Genomic DNA, 15893 nt, shown 5'->3' on the forward strand with positions numbered 1-15893 from the left:
CCTTATATTTCAGCGTGGAATTGTTTGCAAGGAAATACAATGAATGTAAAGCCCAACTATTTGTGTCCTTCTACTATGCAAATCTTTTATGCAACTCAAAGCTGAATTCAGCTAAAGCAGTCAAACTATAAAACAGGAGGATTTTAGTGTAGTTCTGGTAAATAATAGATGCTTACTGTAATTACATTCTTTGAAGCTCATTTTCATGTACAGGCAACTCCCGCTTAGCACTGCTTCGCTATAATGCTCCTTTTAAATTGATACCTGAGATTCCACTTAGCGCTCAGCAAATTTCATTATAACGCTCGTGGTTGCCATCTTGGGTCATTAAAAACACCTGCAGTCACCACCTTGGGTCATCAAAAACTTTTGGTTTTGCTTAAAGCTCATTTTTTCAGGAACCAATTAAGAGCGCTAAGCAGGGGTGGCCTGTATCTGCCAGATGAAAATGTATTAAAACATGCCAAGTAATGGAGAAAGTATGAACTGGCCACAAGTTCTTTGAAAACTGCTTTCCTTTGAAAAATCAGGAGAGATTACACAGAAGTCACCGGAAACACGAGTCAAAGATCCAACATGTCCAAGATGTTTATAATATGGGATCTTAAAGCATTGCCATAGTATTTTCAATGAGGAGGGCAAGAAAAAAAATAAAGATATCAAGACAAAGGACAGTACACTGTTATTTATTGAAATACTTGAAAAGGCCAGTGACGGAAAAAAAAATAGGTTTGTTATGAGGAATTTATATTGATTTACTTGATCATTAAAAAAAGGTGCTGTCTACAGGTAATTCTAACCAGGTATAGAATGCACTGTGAACCATGCAACTAATAGACTACAGTAGAGTCAGCACTGTGTACTATTTCAGTTCTACCCCATACACAGTTTTTACAAGAATCATCTACAGATGTGAGGAATTAAACAGCAACACTTTTTGAATTATAAACATTTATAATATACAAATTCTTTTCCATCCGATTTGAAAGGGCTATAAAAACACAACATAGTGGAAAATGAAGCAACACAATTACACACAGCATATGGAAGTCAGTCTGGCAGTTTTTGAAGTTTACTTTTGCTTTTAAAAGAGAACTCTCTTAGACAGCTAAACATGTCACATGTCTTGTAACATACAAAAATCATTAGGCTGTCTGCCAGTGATAGTTTTTCCCTTGAAATGTAGTTCAGTGGGTAAACTGGCTCTTCAGTTAAAAAAGACAAGAAAGAAAACCACAAATTCTGCCTTTGTATAGCTTGTAGTCCCAAAAGAGAACATCAGTTGAATGTGAAATAAATAAGCCATCCTTGAGCACGTATGGTCCTTGAGTTGAACCTACTCTATTGAAAATGAATTCCAATAGTACACTAATGTGTCACTATGGTGAAACACCTAAGAACAGTATTTCTAATAATTTTGGGGAAGCATTGTCTTACTACCTTAATATATACAGATTATTTACAACAAATTCCCTTTTGGCCTTAACAAGTTAAGCCATTTTAGTTGGCTGTTATGACACAAATCTTCCTCCACACATTATGCAATACTGTAGTTATAGCTATCATTTAAAATAATTTTATGCATGAATTACAAATATTAATAAAGTAACTCTGCATATATAAATATTTCTACCAGAATTTAAAGCATTCAGAATGTACATAAAAGATTTTATTTTTGTTTTTTTTTTAATTTTTATTTGGTAGGGCCAGGAGATGTGCTTCTTTTCAAATCATCGCTGCTTTAATAACGCTTTGTACATAGCAAAGCCCAAAACTGCAAATACAGTAGCACCAAAACTTGCTCGAAGCCAGAATGAGGAGCTCTTGAGGTCTGCTTGTGTCATGTGCCTGAAGTTTAAAATATAAAAAAATTAGATTAATTTCATGACAAAAGATACAATGTTTGTCATCTCATAAATAAAAATCTGCTTTTGGAAATTCATCATCAGACTTGTCACATGGCAGCAATACACAAGTAAGCACTGCAAACAATTTACAAATGACTGCATTAGTTCTTTTCTTAAAGAACTGGGGCCTAGTCTGCAGCCCTTCATCATTTTGTGCGCCATTGAAATCAACAATATTTGGCAAGAAAATAAAGGGAGCTTGACATTAGTTTGCTGCAAATGAGGAGGGAATAATGATTGCAAATCCATAATGAGAAAATAACCCAGGACTGAGAAATATTCATATGATACTTTAAATTGGCTTACTTCACAGTTTTCTGATTTTCAGAAACAAGCCTCCCCAGAAACGCTGAACTCTCAATTATTTGAAGTGGTGTCTTGTATCAGAAAAAAGTGACAAGTAAATATTTTCCAAAAGCTAGAACCATAACAGTCTCCAAATCTCCCCAACATACAGTCACAGAAGGAGCAATAGGTATCTAACTGAAAACTGTTAGAGAGAACTATATGCTAATGAAACAGGCAGTGGTGCTACCATCAACAGAAAAAGACAAGATGTAACAAACCAAATGAAGGCGATTAGAAGACAAAAAGAAGCCACGTGATGCATGATAAGAATGAAGACAGCCAATGACCCAAGTCTCCCAAATACCACAACAACTTTGTGAACATGCTCAGTTAAACACTGCTAGCCATCTTTAAAAAAGCCTCAAGTATGACAGCTTACCATAAAGCAGAAGAAAGAGTTTTGAAGCAATGGTTACCATTACAGCCTCAAATCGAGGCACACTAAATCTCAAGCTAAGTGTTACATTTTGCTTTCTTTTTAAGAGAATCTGCATAACATAACTGACCTGTATTAGCTTATGCATTTTAGATCTGTATTAAAAATAACAGGTTATTGGGTGTAAAGTTTAAAAGCAGTTACAGGACAAGCAGTGGACAGATAGCCTGCTCATATTGCCATGTGCGGAAGTGCCAGCCTTTACAGTGTGAATCGAAGGACTATCATGCTGCTTTATAAAACAGATTGTGATTTTGCTACATGTTACTACAACACATAAAACCCGCTTAAAATGTTATTTAGCAGACATTCAAAATGACAACATATACTGCAGGTATTATCTGTGGGCAGAGTATTACATGCTCCAAAAAAGCACAAGTTCTTCTGTGTCCAAACGACCACTCACAGCTGCTCTCCAAATTTCTATTCTCATTTAAAAATTCCTTGTAGAGGTATGAAAGAGAACAAATCCATGATTTCTTGCAAATATTAGTTTTTCTGCAACTAATTTTTACAAACTAATTTCCAAACTAGATGTCATGTGGATTGTATAAGGGCAAAAAGATCAAGATCACTCCAGTTAAGGTACAGTTACCTGTCTTCAAATAAGTGTGGATCAAGAGATGACTCCATGAAGATGGAATCTTCTACAAAGCTGACGGCGTGCACCTGATGGATAATACTGCTCTCCTCGTCTGCTAACAGCATGGCACCCAACTCATCTACATGGGGTCTTAACCTTTTTACACACATGCACAGTTTGCAGTTCACAGCACGGCTCAAAACAGCAAGTGACTCAAAAGTATGCCACAGGTTACACACCCCACAGATTTTATAATTCAGCTAATTTGTATGCATCTAACTGTGGCTCTAGCATGATTGTTAAAAAAATCAGCACACAGAAAAAGAACAGGAATTCATCCTATGACTAACAAGGTTAAATGAAATCAAATCACATAACTGAAAGATGGGGCAATAAAAGAAAGGAAGCTGCTTAAGGAGTTGAAAGACCCTAGTCCCTGACTTGTATTTTGCTGTGGCATGCTGCAGTGCCTCAGCAAACCAGGGGGGATTAATACAGGAGTGTTAGCCCTAATTCTGATATATTTTCCTTCCTCTGGTCAGGTCAAGTCTGTACTCTAACTTAAAGAACAGCTTTTTAAAGGGTTTTGTAGAGAAAAGTATGCATTGAGACCTCAAGTTGAAGTACTCCTTAAAATATAAAATAACTTACATTTCCACAGACAAGCTCTGAAGGGTAAATATTAGGGTTGTGCAAAGCTTCGGTCCCTGATTCAATCTGACAGAGATTCAGCACAATTCGGTAGCCAAATCTCTGAATCTGAATCAAATCAGGAGACCCTTTAATCTCTCTGAATCAAACTGGACATAGAGACACCTTTAAATGTTTCTTCTACATACCTCAGGGTACTGGGAGCCTCATGAATGCTGGGGCGCATGGAGTGTCCCACAGGAGTGCGGGGGTCTCCCCAGCGCACTTGGCAGCAGACCCGGAAGTGGACGACAAGCACTTCCAGTCCACATCCAGGTCCGCTGGGGGAGCATGCTGGGGCGCCCCCTCCCCCCCATGCCTCCCTGGCTCGGTGACTGGTGCCTCCTGGGTCGGGGGGGAGGGGCACCCGGCCCTCCCCTCCCCCGCAGCCGATCGCCGAGCTGGAGGGGTCTGGGGGGGGGGCCCTCCAGCACGCTCCCCAGTGGACCCGGAAGTGGACCAGAAGTACTTCCAGTCCATTTCCAGGCTTGCAGCCGAGCATGTGCTGCCCTGCCCCCTGTGGACGCTCCATCTGCCCCAGCATTGCAGCAATCATGAGCTGCACCTGGTACCTTGAGGTATGTAGGAAAAACATTTAAAGCTATGTCTATGGCCGAATCACTGATTCTCTGAATCAACATCGAATCTTCAGATTCGGATTTGGCTGAATCGAATCGGGGACAGTGATCTGAATCAATTAATCAAATCACTGTCCCCTAGTAAATATCACGGATATAATTAACAGTTCCAAACTTTTTAAACTAGGCAACCAAATACTTATTTAAAATGTACAAATTTAAAAGAATGAACAGTTACTTAAATTTAGAAGCATTATTTGTCTACTGAACTCCATCTTCTATTCATGTCTATTTGCTATCGTTTTCAATCTAGTTTCACCTTTCACAATTAACAAAGATTACATAAGAAAATTATTAAGCATGGTTTACAGGTATCAGACACCTTCAAAAGAAACTAATATAGGCTCATAATCACGCCAAATCCTATGCCAAAGGATCAGATAATTTCTTCTCAATTTAAATCAAAGGCTAAAGTTGAAGAACATTTCATTTAATTAGTAAGCAGAGCAAACTATGCGCCCACCGTAATGTCCAACAGGACAGCCAACAGAAGTCCTTTTATTGATTTCAGTGGGCCTTGAGGTATGGCATTGGGTCTTGAGATATGGCTAACATTTTCCAAAAAGAAGCTGAGTGGGAGCTGGGTATCTAATTAGCCAGAAGAAGACAGTCCCATTGACTGCAAAGGAGAATAATTTGGACCTTGCCTTAAACAACTCTAAAATTATTCTAATTTAAAACCAGAAAAAGTTATGCCAAGTTTTGACATCCATCTAAATGGATTTTGCTATTTCCAGTTGTTTTAAATATTAAAAAAAGAAAAAGAATTTTTATTAGGCATGCATTTCCCCCTCTATTATTTTTTAAACCTTCTTTCACGAAATAATCAAATACATTTTTTAAACATATGTGGGAAAGAAAAGCAAAGGGTTTTGATTCACACTGCCTTTAATCACCGAGGCAAATAATGTATTACTTTTTTTTTTTAGTGACGTTATGTGTTGTAATAGAGTAAATTGATTTTTTTTTTTAACACAGACAACTCACAGAAGTTAGTATCACACACTAAGCAAGATGTTAACTGAGCATGCCTATTAAAAGTTATGCATGGGAATTTGCCGAGTAATGGGCCCAATATTGACTTTAAATTAGTACTGGCAAAAGGCTCCTGAGATTGGGAAGATGATCTTAACTGTAACAAAGCTCTAAATATAGCTATGTAACAACTGGGAACAATTTAAAAATGTACAGCAGATGAGGCCAATGGACCAGCCACATGGTACTCGCACAAAATGGTAAACCAGTTAACACAAAACAGCAAGCAGCAGCAGTTTATTTTGACAATACATTTAACCACCAATTGGTATGCAACTGAATTTAGGATTTCAAAGAACATCATGTAGTATATGCACATTGCTAGAGCTTTTGTTTAATACTGCGTTTTAGGCACATAATACATTTCCTATGTTCCAAACTGGTATTAGAATCTGTCCTTACATTAGACATCTAAAATATGAGGGAAAAAACCTGTAAGTGCATCTTAGTCTGCATGAAGGCTAGGCCAATGTAAAAAGCCAGCTCAGTCTGTTCTATTAGTAGAAAGGTATAACAGCACTTTGCAAAATTCTACCCGGCTAGACCAAGTAAGGAACAGTTAGAGTGTTTCTCGAGGGGGCTGGAGGGAAAATGAGCAAATAGAACAGCACCACTTCTTCCAACATAATCGTAGTATGAGACTAAGTACATTTTTGCCCTGTGCAATTTGATAGATTGTAAAACTATGATCGTGCATGGCTATATTAACACATGGTCTCATAATGCAAAGGCACCACACTCTGAAGACTACAAACATTGAGACTGGATTTTGAGAACCACGCTCTTTTATTGTAGTTATGCAGTAGTTCTCTTTCAGATCATAAAAACCCTCCCTGTGTGAAACTCAGATAACTGATAAGAACAGTTCCTGAAAAAATCATGCTTTATACAACTGTTCTATTTTTGGGGGAGGGGGGGTTTATTTATGGCATAGAATATCCCCTTTATTTTCAACACCTGAGAATCAACTGAAAAAAACCCAGATGGAACATCACAATTCTTGGGCTTAAGAAACAATTTTTTTTAAAGAAGCCATAAACTCAGTTGCCACAGTAAAATGCAACAACCACAAGGGAAACAAGACAGGTTAGCAATTTAAAAAATATTAGCAAAGCAGAAAATAAAACACATTCGAAATGGATGCATTAAAAAAAAGATGATTAAAAATGGGGTTAGAATTACAGCTACAGAAACCTATTTATTTTAAAAAGAGGTAAAGAAATGTAGTAAAAAGAGAGTAAGTGCCAGCCAGACAAATGAAAATGAACACCTGAAGGAAAGAACAAATTAAAAATATAAAAATACTACAGCATAGTAACAACTGTTCTCTCACACATGCAATGTAGAGTGTTTTGAATGTGGGACCCTCTTCCTAAGCGAATCTATAAACAAGGATGCTGGGTAGTTCAAACCAACAATCCTGCTCCTGTATAAGTGACACAAAATTGATACACTTCCACGTATTCCTGATCCTGCTTTTCATCTAACCTAGAAAACCTCAACGTAAATGGGACAGGAGAAAAGTTCTCTGCATATGGAAAGGTACCACAGTTGCTCTAGCTGATGGGTTTGGAATACCGAAAGTTTTTGCATTATTATATTGTGTCACTATGATTCTGTTGAACTCCTTTCTAGCAACAAAAGCCAACAATGTAGGAGTTAAAGCTACAAGATACCAGTTTGCCTCCAGTATCTGATGGGTTAATTGGCAGGGGGAGGGGAAGGCAGAGCGGAGAGCATAACAGCAGTGACTTCAGTCAAAAAATTTCCTCCTTACTGATTTTCTAGCTTTGAAATAAGCAGTTATAAAAGTTCTAAACGCTGAAAAAACATAAATCATAACCACATCAGAGCCTACTCCATTCAAATGCTACAGCTATTATGTCTGATAGTTATTAGCACAGTCAAATGACATGCCTTAATTATCTTTTTTAAACAACCTGTTTTCATAGTTAAAAAAAGTTTCTTGCACATATTTTGCTAACCGGGGGGAGGGATAACTCTGTGGCTCTCCCAATAATCCATAATTAACAGCTAAGCTCTACTACTTGTAAACATTTTACCTCTATGTGTAACAAATCTTTTCACACATGGGCAGCTCTCTGTGGTAAGTGCATTTACAGATATGCTACTCCATTGGCTCTATCCAATTATGAACCTGCATCAAATTAAATTATGAACAACCTACATCAAATTACACGTCCCAGGATGCTCCTTGATCTAGAAGGAAAATCCTATAGCAGAAAGGGAAGAACTTGCCCAGAAAGCACTCAGTCTGATTACCATGTCAGTGTGCTGGAAACCAAAGATAAAAGACAGCATACTACAACTAAATGTTCATACATAACAGATCAGAACAAACAATTTTCCCCCGCTTCCAGTAGGGTTAGAGCAGCAGCTTTATCATGAATTCTTCACCTGCTAAATAATGGACCTGGACCTGTTACAGGAAAGGTGGTACATGTGTATGGTATATGTGTTTCCCACTGTGCAGGGTCAGTATGGGAGAGGACAGCCCTCCAAGACCAACCAAAGCATCTCCTGTCAGCCAGTCCCTGATATTCTCCTGGTTATGCAAAGCTCTCAAAACAGGAAAGTCCCAAAGGAGCAGCACACTGTCAAGAAATGGGAACTATCCATAACGATTTTGATAAGGGAAGTAAGCATGAACTACGTGACTGAGCGTCAAGAGGGCAACCCAGCCCTGCTAACAAAGAGGTTCTGTTTCTGGGATCATCCAGAGGTTAGGATGAATAGGTAACCAGTAGCTGATTTCTAGGTTAAATTTTAAAAGGTTAACTTCTGTAGAAAAGGTGGAGAGGACATCAATGAAGCTTTCACTGTCGTTTCTTAGTAAATACCATTTTTCTGGTCCATAATGTTGCTCTTCTATATGTTCTGACGGAACTGCTAATTCCTGTGCTTTGAACCTTAAAAAGCACACTTTACACCAAGGCACTCTCAGCATGCTCTCTACACAAGTCAGAAATACCAGCAGACATCTAGCACATGCACATAAGGTACCTACCCTATTACGAATATTTCCATAATCATTTGAAAATGGCAGAGAACAGCATATAAGGAATAACAATGACCCTTTTAGCATGTACAAAAACACATTCTAACCATGCCCTTCTGAACTACCTATTCACAACAGCCTGTTCAAGACGGCTACAGAGTGCCTATGCTACAAATGTATTGTTCGGTTTGAACTCCCATTCTTTTGGGGGGGGGCCAAGATGACACAATTTGAGCTGTAATTTGTGTGTGTGTGTACAAGACAAGGGGTTTCATAAACACAGCCTGCAGTACAAATAAGATAAGATGCAGCACTTCTTTCAATGCTAAAAAACACTTTTCATACTATTTAGTGCCTTTTACTAATTGCTTTGTCCAAAATATTTGCAAGTTTGTGTGGTTATCAGTTTACCACAGCAGCTAATAATTTGGAAGTGTATAAGCAGGTTGTGTTTTGTTAAGGAGCTAGCTGTTAAGGCTGCAGATTTCTTCACAGCATATCCACTAATTTGTACCAAACCAGATACACTCTGAATATGAGTAAAAGGTGTTTTGTGTTACTAGCTCCCACAAAGTTCAATGTGTATCATAAATGTAACTGCACTGTACAGTACTGATCTCAACAAGCCTTACCTTTTTCTGCAACATCCTCTAAAAGACATTTCTAAAACTGATATCCAAAGGTATGAAGGAAGATCTAATCCATTCTACACATATATTGTATATTTTGAATGTTTAATATTAAAATAGATTTCTAAAACAGTGATTTTCCCTTAACAGCCTACCTCAAAAGATACGCCTATATCCTCAATATTTTGTTACTGCATAACTGAATAAGCTGACCATTAAGTTAGCAGCGTGCTTCACTATATTAAATTAAGCCCTAAATGATCAAAAATATTTTTAAGCTAACAAAGTTAAACAACTTGACAAGTTTTAATATAATTACAATGAGCATCTGTGTTTGGTGGATATGGAGTGAAAATCTGCATCATAGAAACGGTTACCAACTGCTTTTTAAAAAATCTGGTATTTTAAAAGCACACCTGGTACCTAGTAAATAAAGTTAAGGACCTGTTAAGAACTGCAGTGAAGAGTTTGTTCTTTACAGATTGCAGCAAGTCTGAGTTGAGGAAGTTCTGACAGATGCAAAATGTACACCTGTTGCAGGCGCACATACAGCGTAACCGGGCATGGCTGCGGAAACACACAGAAGGACAGGAATTGAAATTTTGTTTATAAAACCAGGCACATGTAGGGCTGTGCCAAAACCAAGAGATTTAGGAATAAATTAGTTACATTTGAAAGAGGAAAAGAAAGGAGTTGGGCAGGCAAGGGCAAAACTACAGCTGTGCAGAATGTCATGGCTGACTATTTTTCGTTGTCAACACATTGACAATACTTCCCTACACATGGATGAAAACTAGAAAGCAAACATTAATGAAAATGTTTGCTATACTATAGTCATCTTTAAACTCAGTGTCAGAAAAGCTTAAATGAAAAAAAAGCCTCTGCACAGCAATAGATAACACCCTCTTCCCACATAAAGAAAAAAAATGGAGTAAGCCACATCTATGCTTAAACACATTTTATTTTACAAAGTGACAACTACCCCTACTACCTCCCCTCCCTCAATACGCACATGCTGGAAAACCAGGGGAGAAGCAAGGGATATCTAGGACAAATAGTTGAAGCCATAAATTTTTAAATAATTGCTAATGTTCTAGTACTTTCAAATAAACCAAATTAAGAGAAAGAAACATTACTGATCTCATTCAAGAGGTTTCTTGCAAAGGAGTCTAGACTTCTGAGTAAAGAGTACTTTACCCCTAATTAATTTAAAACCAACGCCAGCTGTCATACTAGAATCCACCTGCTATTACATACACTTAGTTCACCATACATAGAGCTCTACCCACCAAATAAAGAGGGATGTAAACTGTGCCTAGCAACAGAGTGAGATGTGTAGTGAGAAGGAATGTGATCTTAAACATATTAAATCTGAAGTCTGAAAAAGGTCTGAGAGACTACAGAACCAGGGTTGTATGGAACAGAAACACAGCTCTCAGATGATTTGTGAACTAAAGAGATGTACGCTATTTAATACATAGAGATAATTAACCCATAAAATGACAGGCAGGGCATATCAATGGAATTATCGCACACCAAGTGGTGTTAGAAATCTTAACCAACCACAGACTTGAACTGTAATCATCATTACTTCATTTTTTTTTAAACGGCTATACCTTGAAACTAATAAACAGCCCTGGGTCAGTCAAATCAATGATCATTAATACCACTTTAAATAAGTAGGGTGAGCTATGAATTTGTAATTGCAATTTCTTTCTCTAACTAAAATAACTGCCAATATATTGCAACTGCACCATTTTAGTACAACATAGATTTGCACTTCACTGTTAACAGTAATGTTATAAAATTTATATTTTGTTGCATCAGTTATTCAAAGACTGATAGCTATTTAGTATTTGAGCAAACAGAAAATCACTACGTATAACATTTCTAGATAAAGGGTACTAAAATGTAGACTCAGGGCTACATTTTTAAGGTATTTAGACAATTACATCACTTTAAAATGATCAGCCCTCAGTGACTTTCAGTTGTGAAATATGGTGCTTACCCTTATTACTATTAGAAACTGTATATGCATACAAAAAAGGAAAACTCAAATGCATGCATTTACTAGACATTGAAAAGCCTGGGTATTTTGTCACTCATAGCCATTCTGAAACTACCAGGACCTCCAGATACTTTGAAGCTGGATTCAACAGGGCAGAGCACCTACAGTTCCATTTGAAATTAGTGGGAAGTATGGGTGCTTTGTACCTTTAAAAATCATCCTCAGGTATGTGTATGAAATAGCTTTTATCTTAGTAATGATGCTCACTTATTAATATAAAATGTCTTCAAACGTAATATTCCCAAAACTTATTACTAGTATACTATAGGGGACCCTAATCTCCTCTGTATGTGCTCATAGCTTCCCATTGACAATTAATGGCCATGAATTATGTATGCCCACATGGAAAGAACAGAACCCTGTGTCTTTACAGGATACAGATATGTATGTTCTAAATTTATTAAGTAAATTCAGAAAACAGAAACAATGGATTTGCCAGAAAAAAAAATCATACGGGAGCAATCTCTACCATGCATTACAGTATTTTAAAGATAATCTGTTGAAATGATCTAAGTGTCTCTATTGGTTTACCGTTTAATTCATTGTGGTCACTGTAACACCTCTCTCTGTTGCTAAACAGCTGAAATGAGGCAGAGTTTCATCCTTAAGGCTAACAATGGCATGCAGTGTTGTCATGACCCATGCACTATGAGAAGAATGATGCTTCTGGTACTTACGGATACATGGCCATAGTTGTCAGTTTAACAAAGATATCCTTACTCGGTGCTTCAAGGGTGTTACATGTAAAGGCTTGTGGTGGAGGCATTTTGTGTTTCTTGCAGAAGTCTGCAGGAGAAATGCTATATTCCTGTCTCACTTCGTGTAGATCTGACTTTGCAGCTACCATTAAGCAAGGTGTTCTGCTATCCATGAAGTGTTGCTGCAAATTTAATGGAAAACAAAGGGAGAAAGTAACAATGAAAGTACTCCACAAAACCTAGAACAGTCTTGTTCTTAATGGTTCACGGGACAAAACTATAAAATATTTGTAGATATCGTTGAGCAACACTAGAATAAAAATATTCTGTATAGGCAGCTAACCCATAGTAACTGAATCCCCTAGTCCACAATATATTTGAATGCATTATCTTCTTATAAATCAATATTCTCTTATATTTTAACTGGGAGATTATCAGAAGAACTGACAACCAAAATCAATTTTACTCTGATTAACCTATGTAGAGAAACAGATAAAAGATACAAACCTTAAAAATCCTGGCACAGTATTCAAAGGATTTGGGGTTATTGACATCATACACCAGGCAGACAACATCACATATGGTCTCATCATCACATAAAAATTCAGAATCACTAACATCATGTAACTGGAAAAGAGGAAGGAAAAAGATTTGATATCATAGAGTTTCTTTGATTGCAAAGCTTGCTTTTTTATGGCTTGATTTTATTTTGTATTGAGTTTAATTCATATAAATATGCAGAACAGATGGGACTGACACACAATAGCTAGAACTAACATAATACAAATATTGAGAACGTACAATATAGCTAGGACATGACTCGCCACCACCATATCTGAAAAACAATCACAATAATCTCCGTATAAAGAAATACATCTGCTTATACCATATAAAGCTTTATTTTCCATGCAGTCTAGCTCCAGTCCTTGAGTAAAGCACTAACCAAAATTTGCAAGACAAATGAGTTGCATATTACGATGAATAAAAGCTACAGCAAGATAAATCTTTGAATGTATTTCTGTTTTACAAAGTATCTCATTTATTGAAGACTATTAACAGTCATTCTGCACGTTCATCTACTAGTACTTCAGAGGTCAGTCATCCATGTGACAAGTTTTCATTTTAACAAGGTAAATTCCTTGCTGTGTTTTCCCTTATTCTGTCTCATTAAGGATCACTAGGTATGCAAACAGGCCCAAGGGCAAGCACACTCCCCACTGCCTCCTAGAAAAGGACAGCCTACAACTCTTTAACTGCTACAGTGGCTAATTCTATCTAGCATCTTTAAAAATAAAAGGAATTAAATTTTACTGCTTATTTAGACACAAGGAACAAATCTTCTTTTCTGTATATGAAGTGCCTTTTACTACTAGTAAAGTATCATCTCTCCCCCGTACTTGGAATTTCAGATGTAAGAATCGGACTGAATGCCGTCTCCTTCCTATTATTGAAAAGGTAATAGAAAAGAGAGGAAAAGGTAGGAAGACATCTATTGCAATAAACTGATATTAAGCTGCAAATGAAGTTTGTTGTGATTACAGGGGCTTAAAGGAATGTGATGACTAGTCTACACATTAAAATCAGACAGAGCTGGCTCTATGCTTACAAGATGGAGTTTTCATTCCATGCATATGTTAAATTTGGGAAGTTCACTGCTTTCTAAGACTGGATAATTAGGTTTGAGATAATTAAGAAATGCTGAGATAATTAGGATATAACAAATTATAACAGGAATCAAACAACATAAATGTAATTAAGAACCTGTACATCTTTGAGGTTCAGGGGTAGAACAGTATAACACGCACATGAAAAACAAGAGAAAGAGCTAAAATAAGAAATCCCAAACAAGGAATTATTTTCTGAACTAAGTAGAGTCTTTTGAAATCTGGGCAATACAATTTTTTAAATCCTCATGTGTGCAACCAATCCTGAGATTGTCTTACCAGCAAGTATTTTTCTTGTCCGTATACGTAGACTGTATTAATTGCATAGTACGATTTATGCTCTGCACGTATTTGCCTCTGTCTCTGAAAACACACAGAATTTAAAGATTAGACAAAAGCAGTAATTTCTGCCACAGGCTGCTCCTGTTTAACAAGAAAAAACTGTACAGGCATCTTGCTATGTAAAATTTCATACAATACTAGTAAATGTACAGCAATAGTGCATTTTGTAAAAATAATGATGCAACAAAGATTTAATCCATAACTAATGCACAGGGAAGTGAACAAAGCAATATTGCCACACAGTAACTATTCACTTACTTGATAAATTGTATCAATTGAAAATGTTTCAATCCATGATGGTTTTCCCCACATTTGGTGCTAACTAGTGAAGTTGTACATGCTGCTCATTAAGTTTTGTTATCTAAATTTAACTCACAAAGCATGTATTAAAAAGAAAAAACCTCTTACCATTAGGTTTCTTCCAAGAAGTGCCTGAAGAACTCCATTTTTCCCACAGCCTTTCATCCCAACAACATTGCACCGAAAGACATTTCTTTGAGTCTGCTTTTTCTGGAGGTCTATCTTTTTATCTCTAGTTACTTTTGAAAAGAGCATACTTTACAAGATGCAAATATTTTACAAGATACATCAACAGAACAACAGACATTTGGTACTGCTACAAACTGGATAAATGAAATAGATTACTATACTGGATAAATGGAACCATTTCATTAGCATTTGGTTTTATTATTAAAATAAAAATTAAAAAAACCCAATCAAATTGTGTTCAGCAACAGGATTTACTATTATTGCTTGTCAGCAATTTACTAAATCACAGAAAAATGAGTCAATTATGCACAAGTTCTCAAGGGCAAAACTAGTATTAAAGTATTAGCAGTATCATCTATATCATCAAATAGCAAGACTATTTGAAACAAAACTGATTAAAATTGATGGCTCTTGAGTACAATGTAACACCTTTCTTTCAACTGAAGTGAGGACCTACATAAAGTTTCCACACACAATGTTTTTGGTTAAATGGTGTGCATCATATTTGAAATGTTTCCAACATTTTTGCCTAATTGTGCTAATTTATACCACCTTATTTTATCTTTTGTTCATCAAATTACTGAGCCATATCTAAATCAATTATCTCAACTACATTAGTCTGTCTGATGCATTTGCAATGGCAAAACATTCTTAAAAAGCAGTTTCATAAACAGAAATTCTATCTAGATTTCAGAATATCAGTTAGGAGTGGTGGCTTTATCCAGACTATGCTAGTGACCTCTGTGGAAACTTAAGGCAGTTTACTTGGCTTCTGTCTGTCTTAGAACAGATCTGTAATTGAAACCTCCACACAGTTTATACCAAACACTTACAGAAAAAAATAAAATCAACAGCCTACAGACTGCTTCTTAGTTCATGCTGGATTAATCTTTTCATATGGTAAATGCTTTGTAAAAGCCACGCATTTTTTAACTTTTATTAATTTAATTGAAGTGATCAGTAGGATATTATTCCTTTTAAAAATATTGACTCATATGTCTAAGTTCTAAGCAGAAAAGGGGAAAAGAACCATATGCAGCACATTTTATTTACACTCAATTTACTGCTTGACAACCAGGTGGATGAAAACAATTGCTTGAATGAAACTCCTAGCAGGTTTTGCTTCCAAAAATTACCTGTAAGTGCTGATGCCTGAGACTCTTGCTCTGTCAGTATTGAATAGCCCAAATAACCTAGGTATTCCAGACAGCGCTGTACATCTAAATACGTAGTTAATCTAAAACAGAAGAGAGCATTATCAATTTTCTGTAACATTAAAGAACTTGTATCGCATGCATCTCAACTGGCTGAAACAAAGTATTCCTGATGCCAGGCAGTACTGAAGGA

General features: G+C 36.6%; 1 protein-coding gene across 3 annotated transcripts in view; it reads right to left on the reverse strand.

Annotated features, from left to right (window-relative positions):
* Positions 1 to 670: 670 nt before the first annotated feature.
* RHOT1 (ras homolog family member T1) overlaps positions 671 to 15893 on the reverse strand; it is a 44164-nt gene continuing 28941 nt past the window's right edge. For 2 of the 3 annotated variants that reach the window (XM_019542415.1, XM_019542414.1), the window contains exons 14-20: positions 15683 to 15783; positions 14466 to 14596; positions 13995 to 14078; positions 12559 to 12678; positions 12031 to 12233; positions 9730 to 9852; positions 671 to 1848 (exon numbers count right to left, since the gene is read on the reverse strand). In XM_019542415.1, the coding sequence (XP_019397960.1) occupies positions 1731 to 1848; positions 9730 to 9852; positions 12031 to 12233; positions 12559 to 12678; positions 13995 to 14078; positions 14466 to 14596; positions 15683 to 15783 (880 nt within the window). In that variant the 3' untranslated portion in view covers positions 671 to 1730. The remainder of the gene's footprint in view (positions 1849 to 9729; positions 9853 to 12030; positions 12234 to 12558; positions 12679 to 13994; positions 14079 to 14465; positions 14597 to 15682; positions 15784 to 15893) is intronic. The other variant, XM_019542416.1, reaches the window with a different exon arrangement.

The sequence above is a fragment of the Crocodylus porosus genome, unplaced genomic scaffold, assembly GCF_001723895.1.
Source record: "Crocodylus porosus isolate Cpor-Errol unplaced genomic scaffold, CroPor_comp1, whole genome shotgun sequence".
NCBI lineage: Eukaryota > Metazoa > Chordata > Crocodylia > Crocodylidae > Crocodylus > Crocodylus porosus.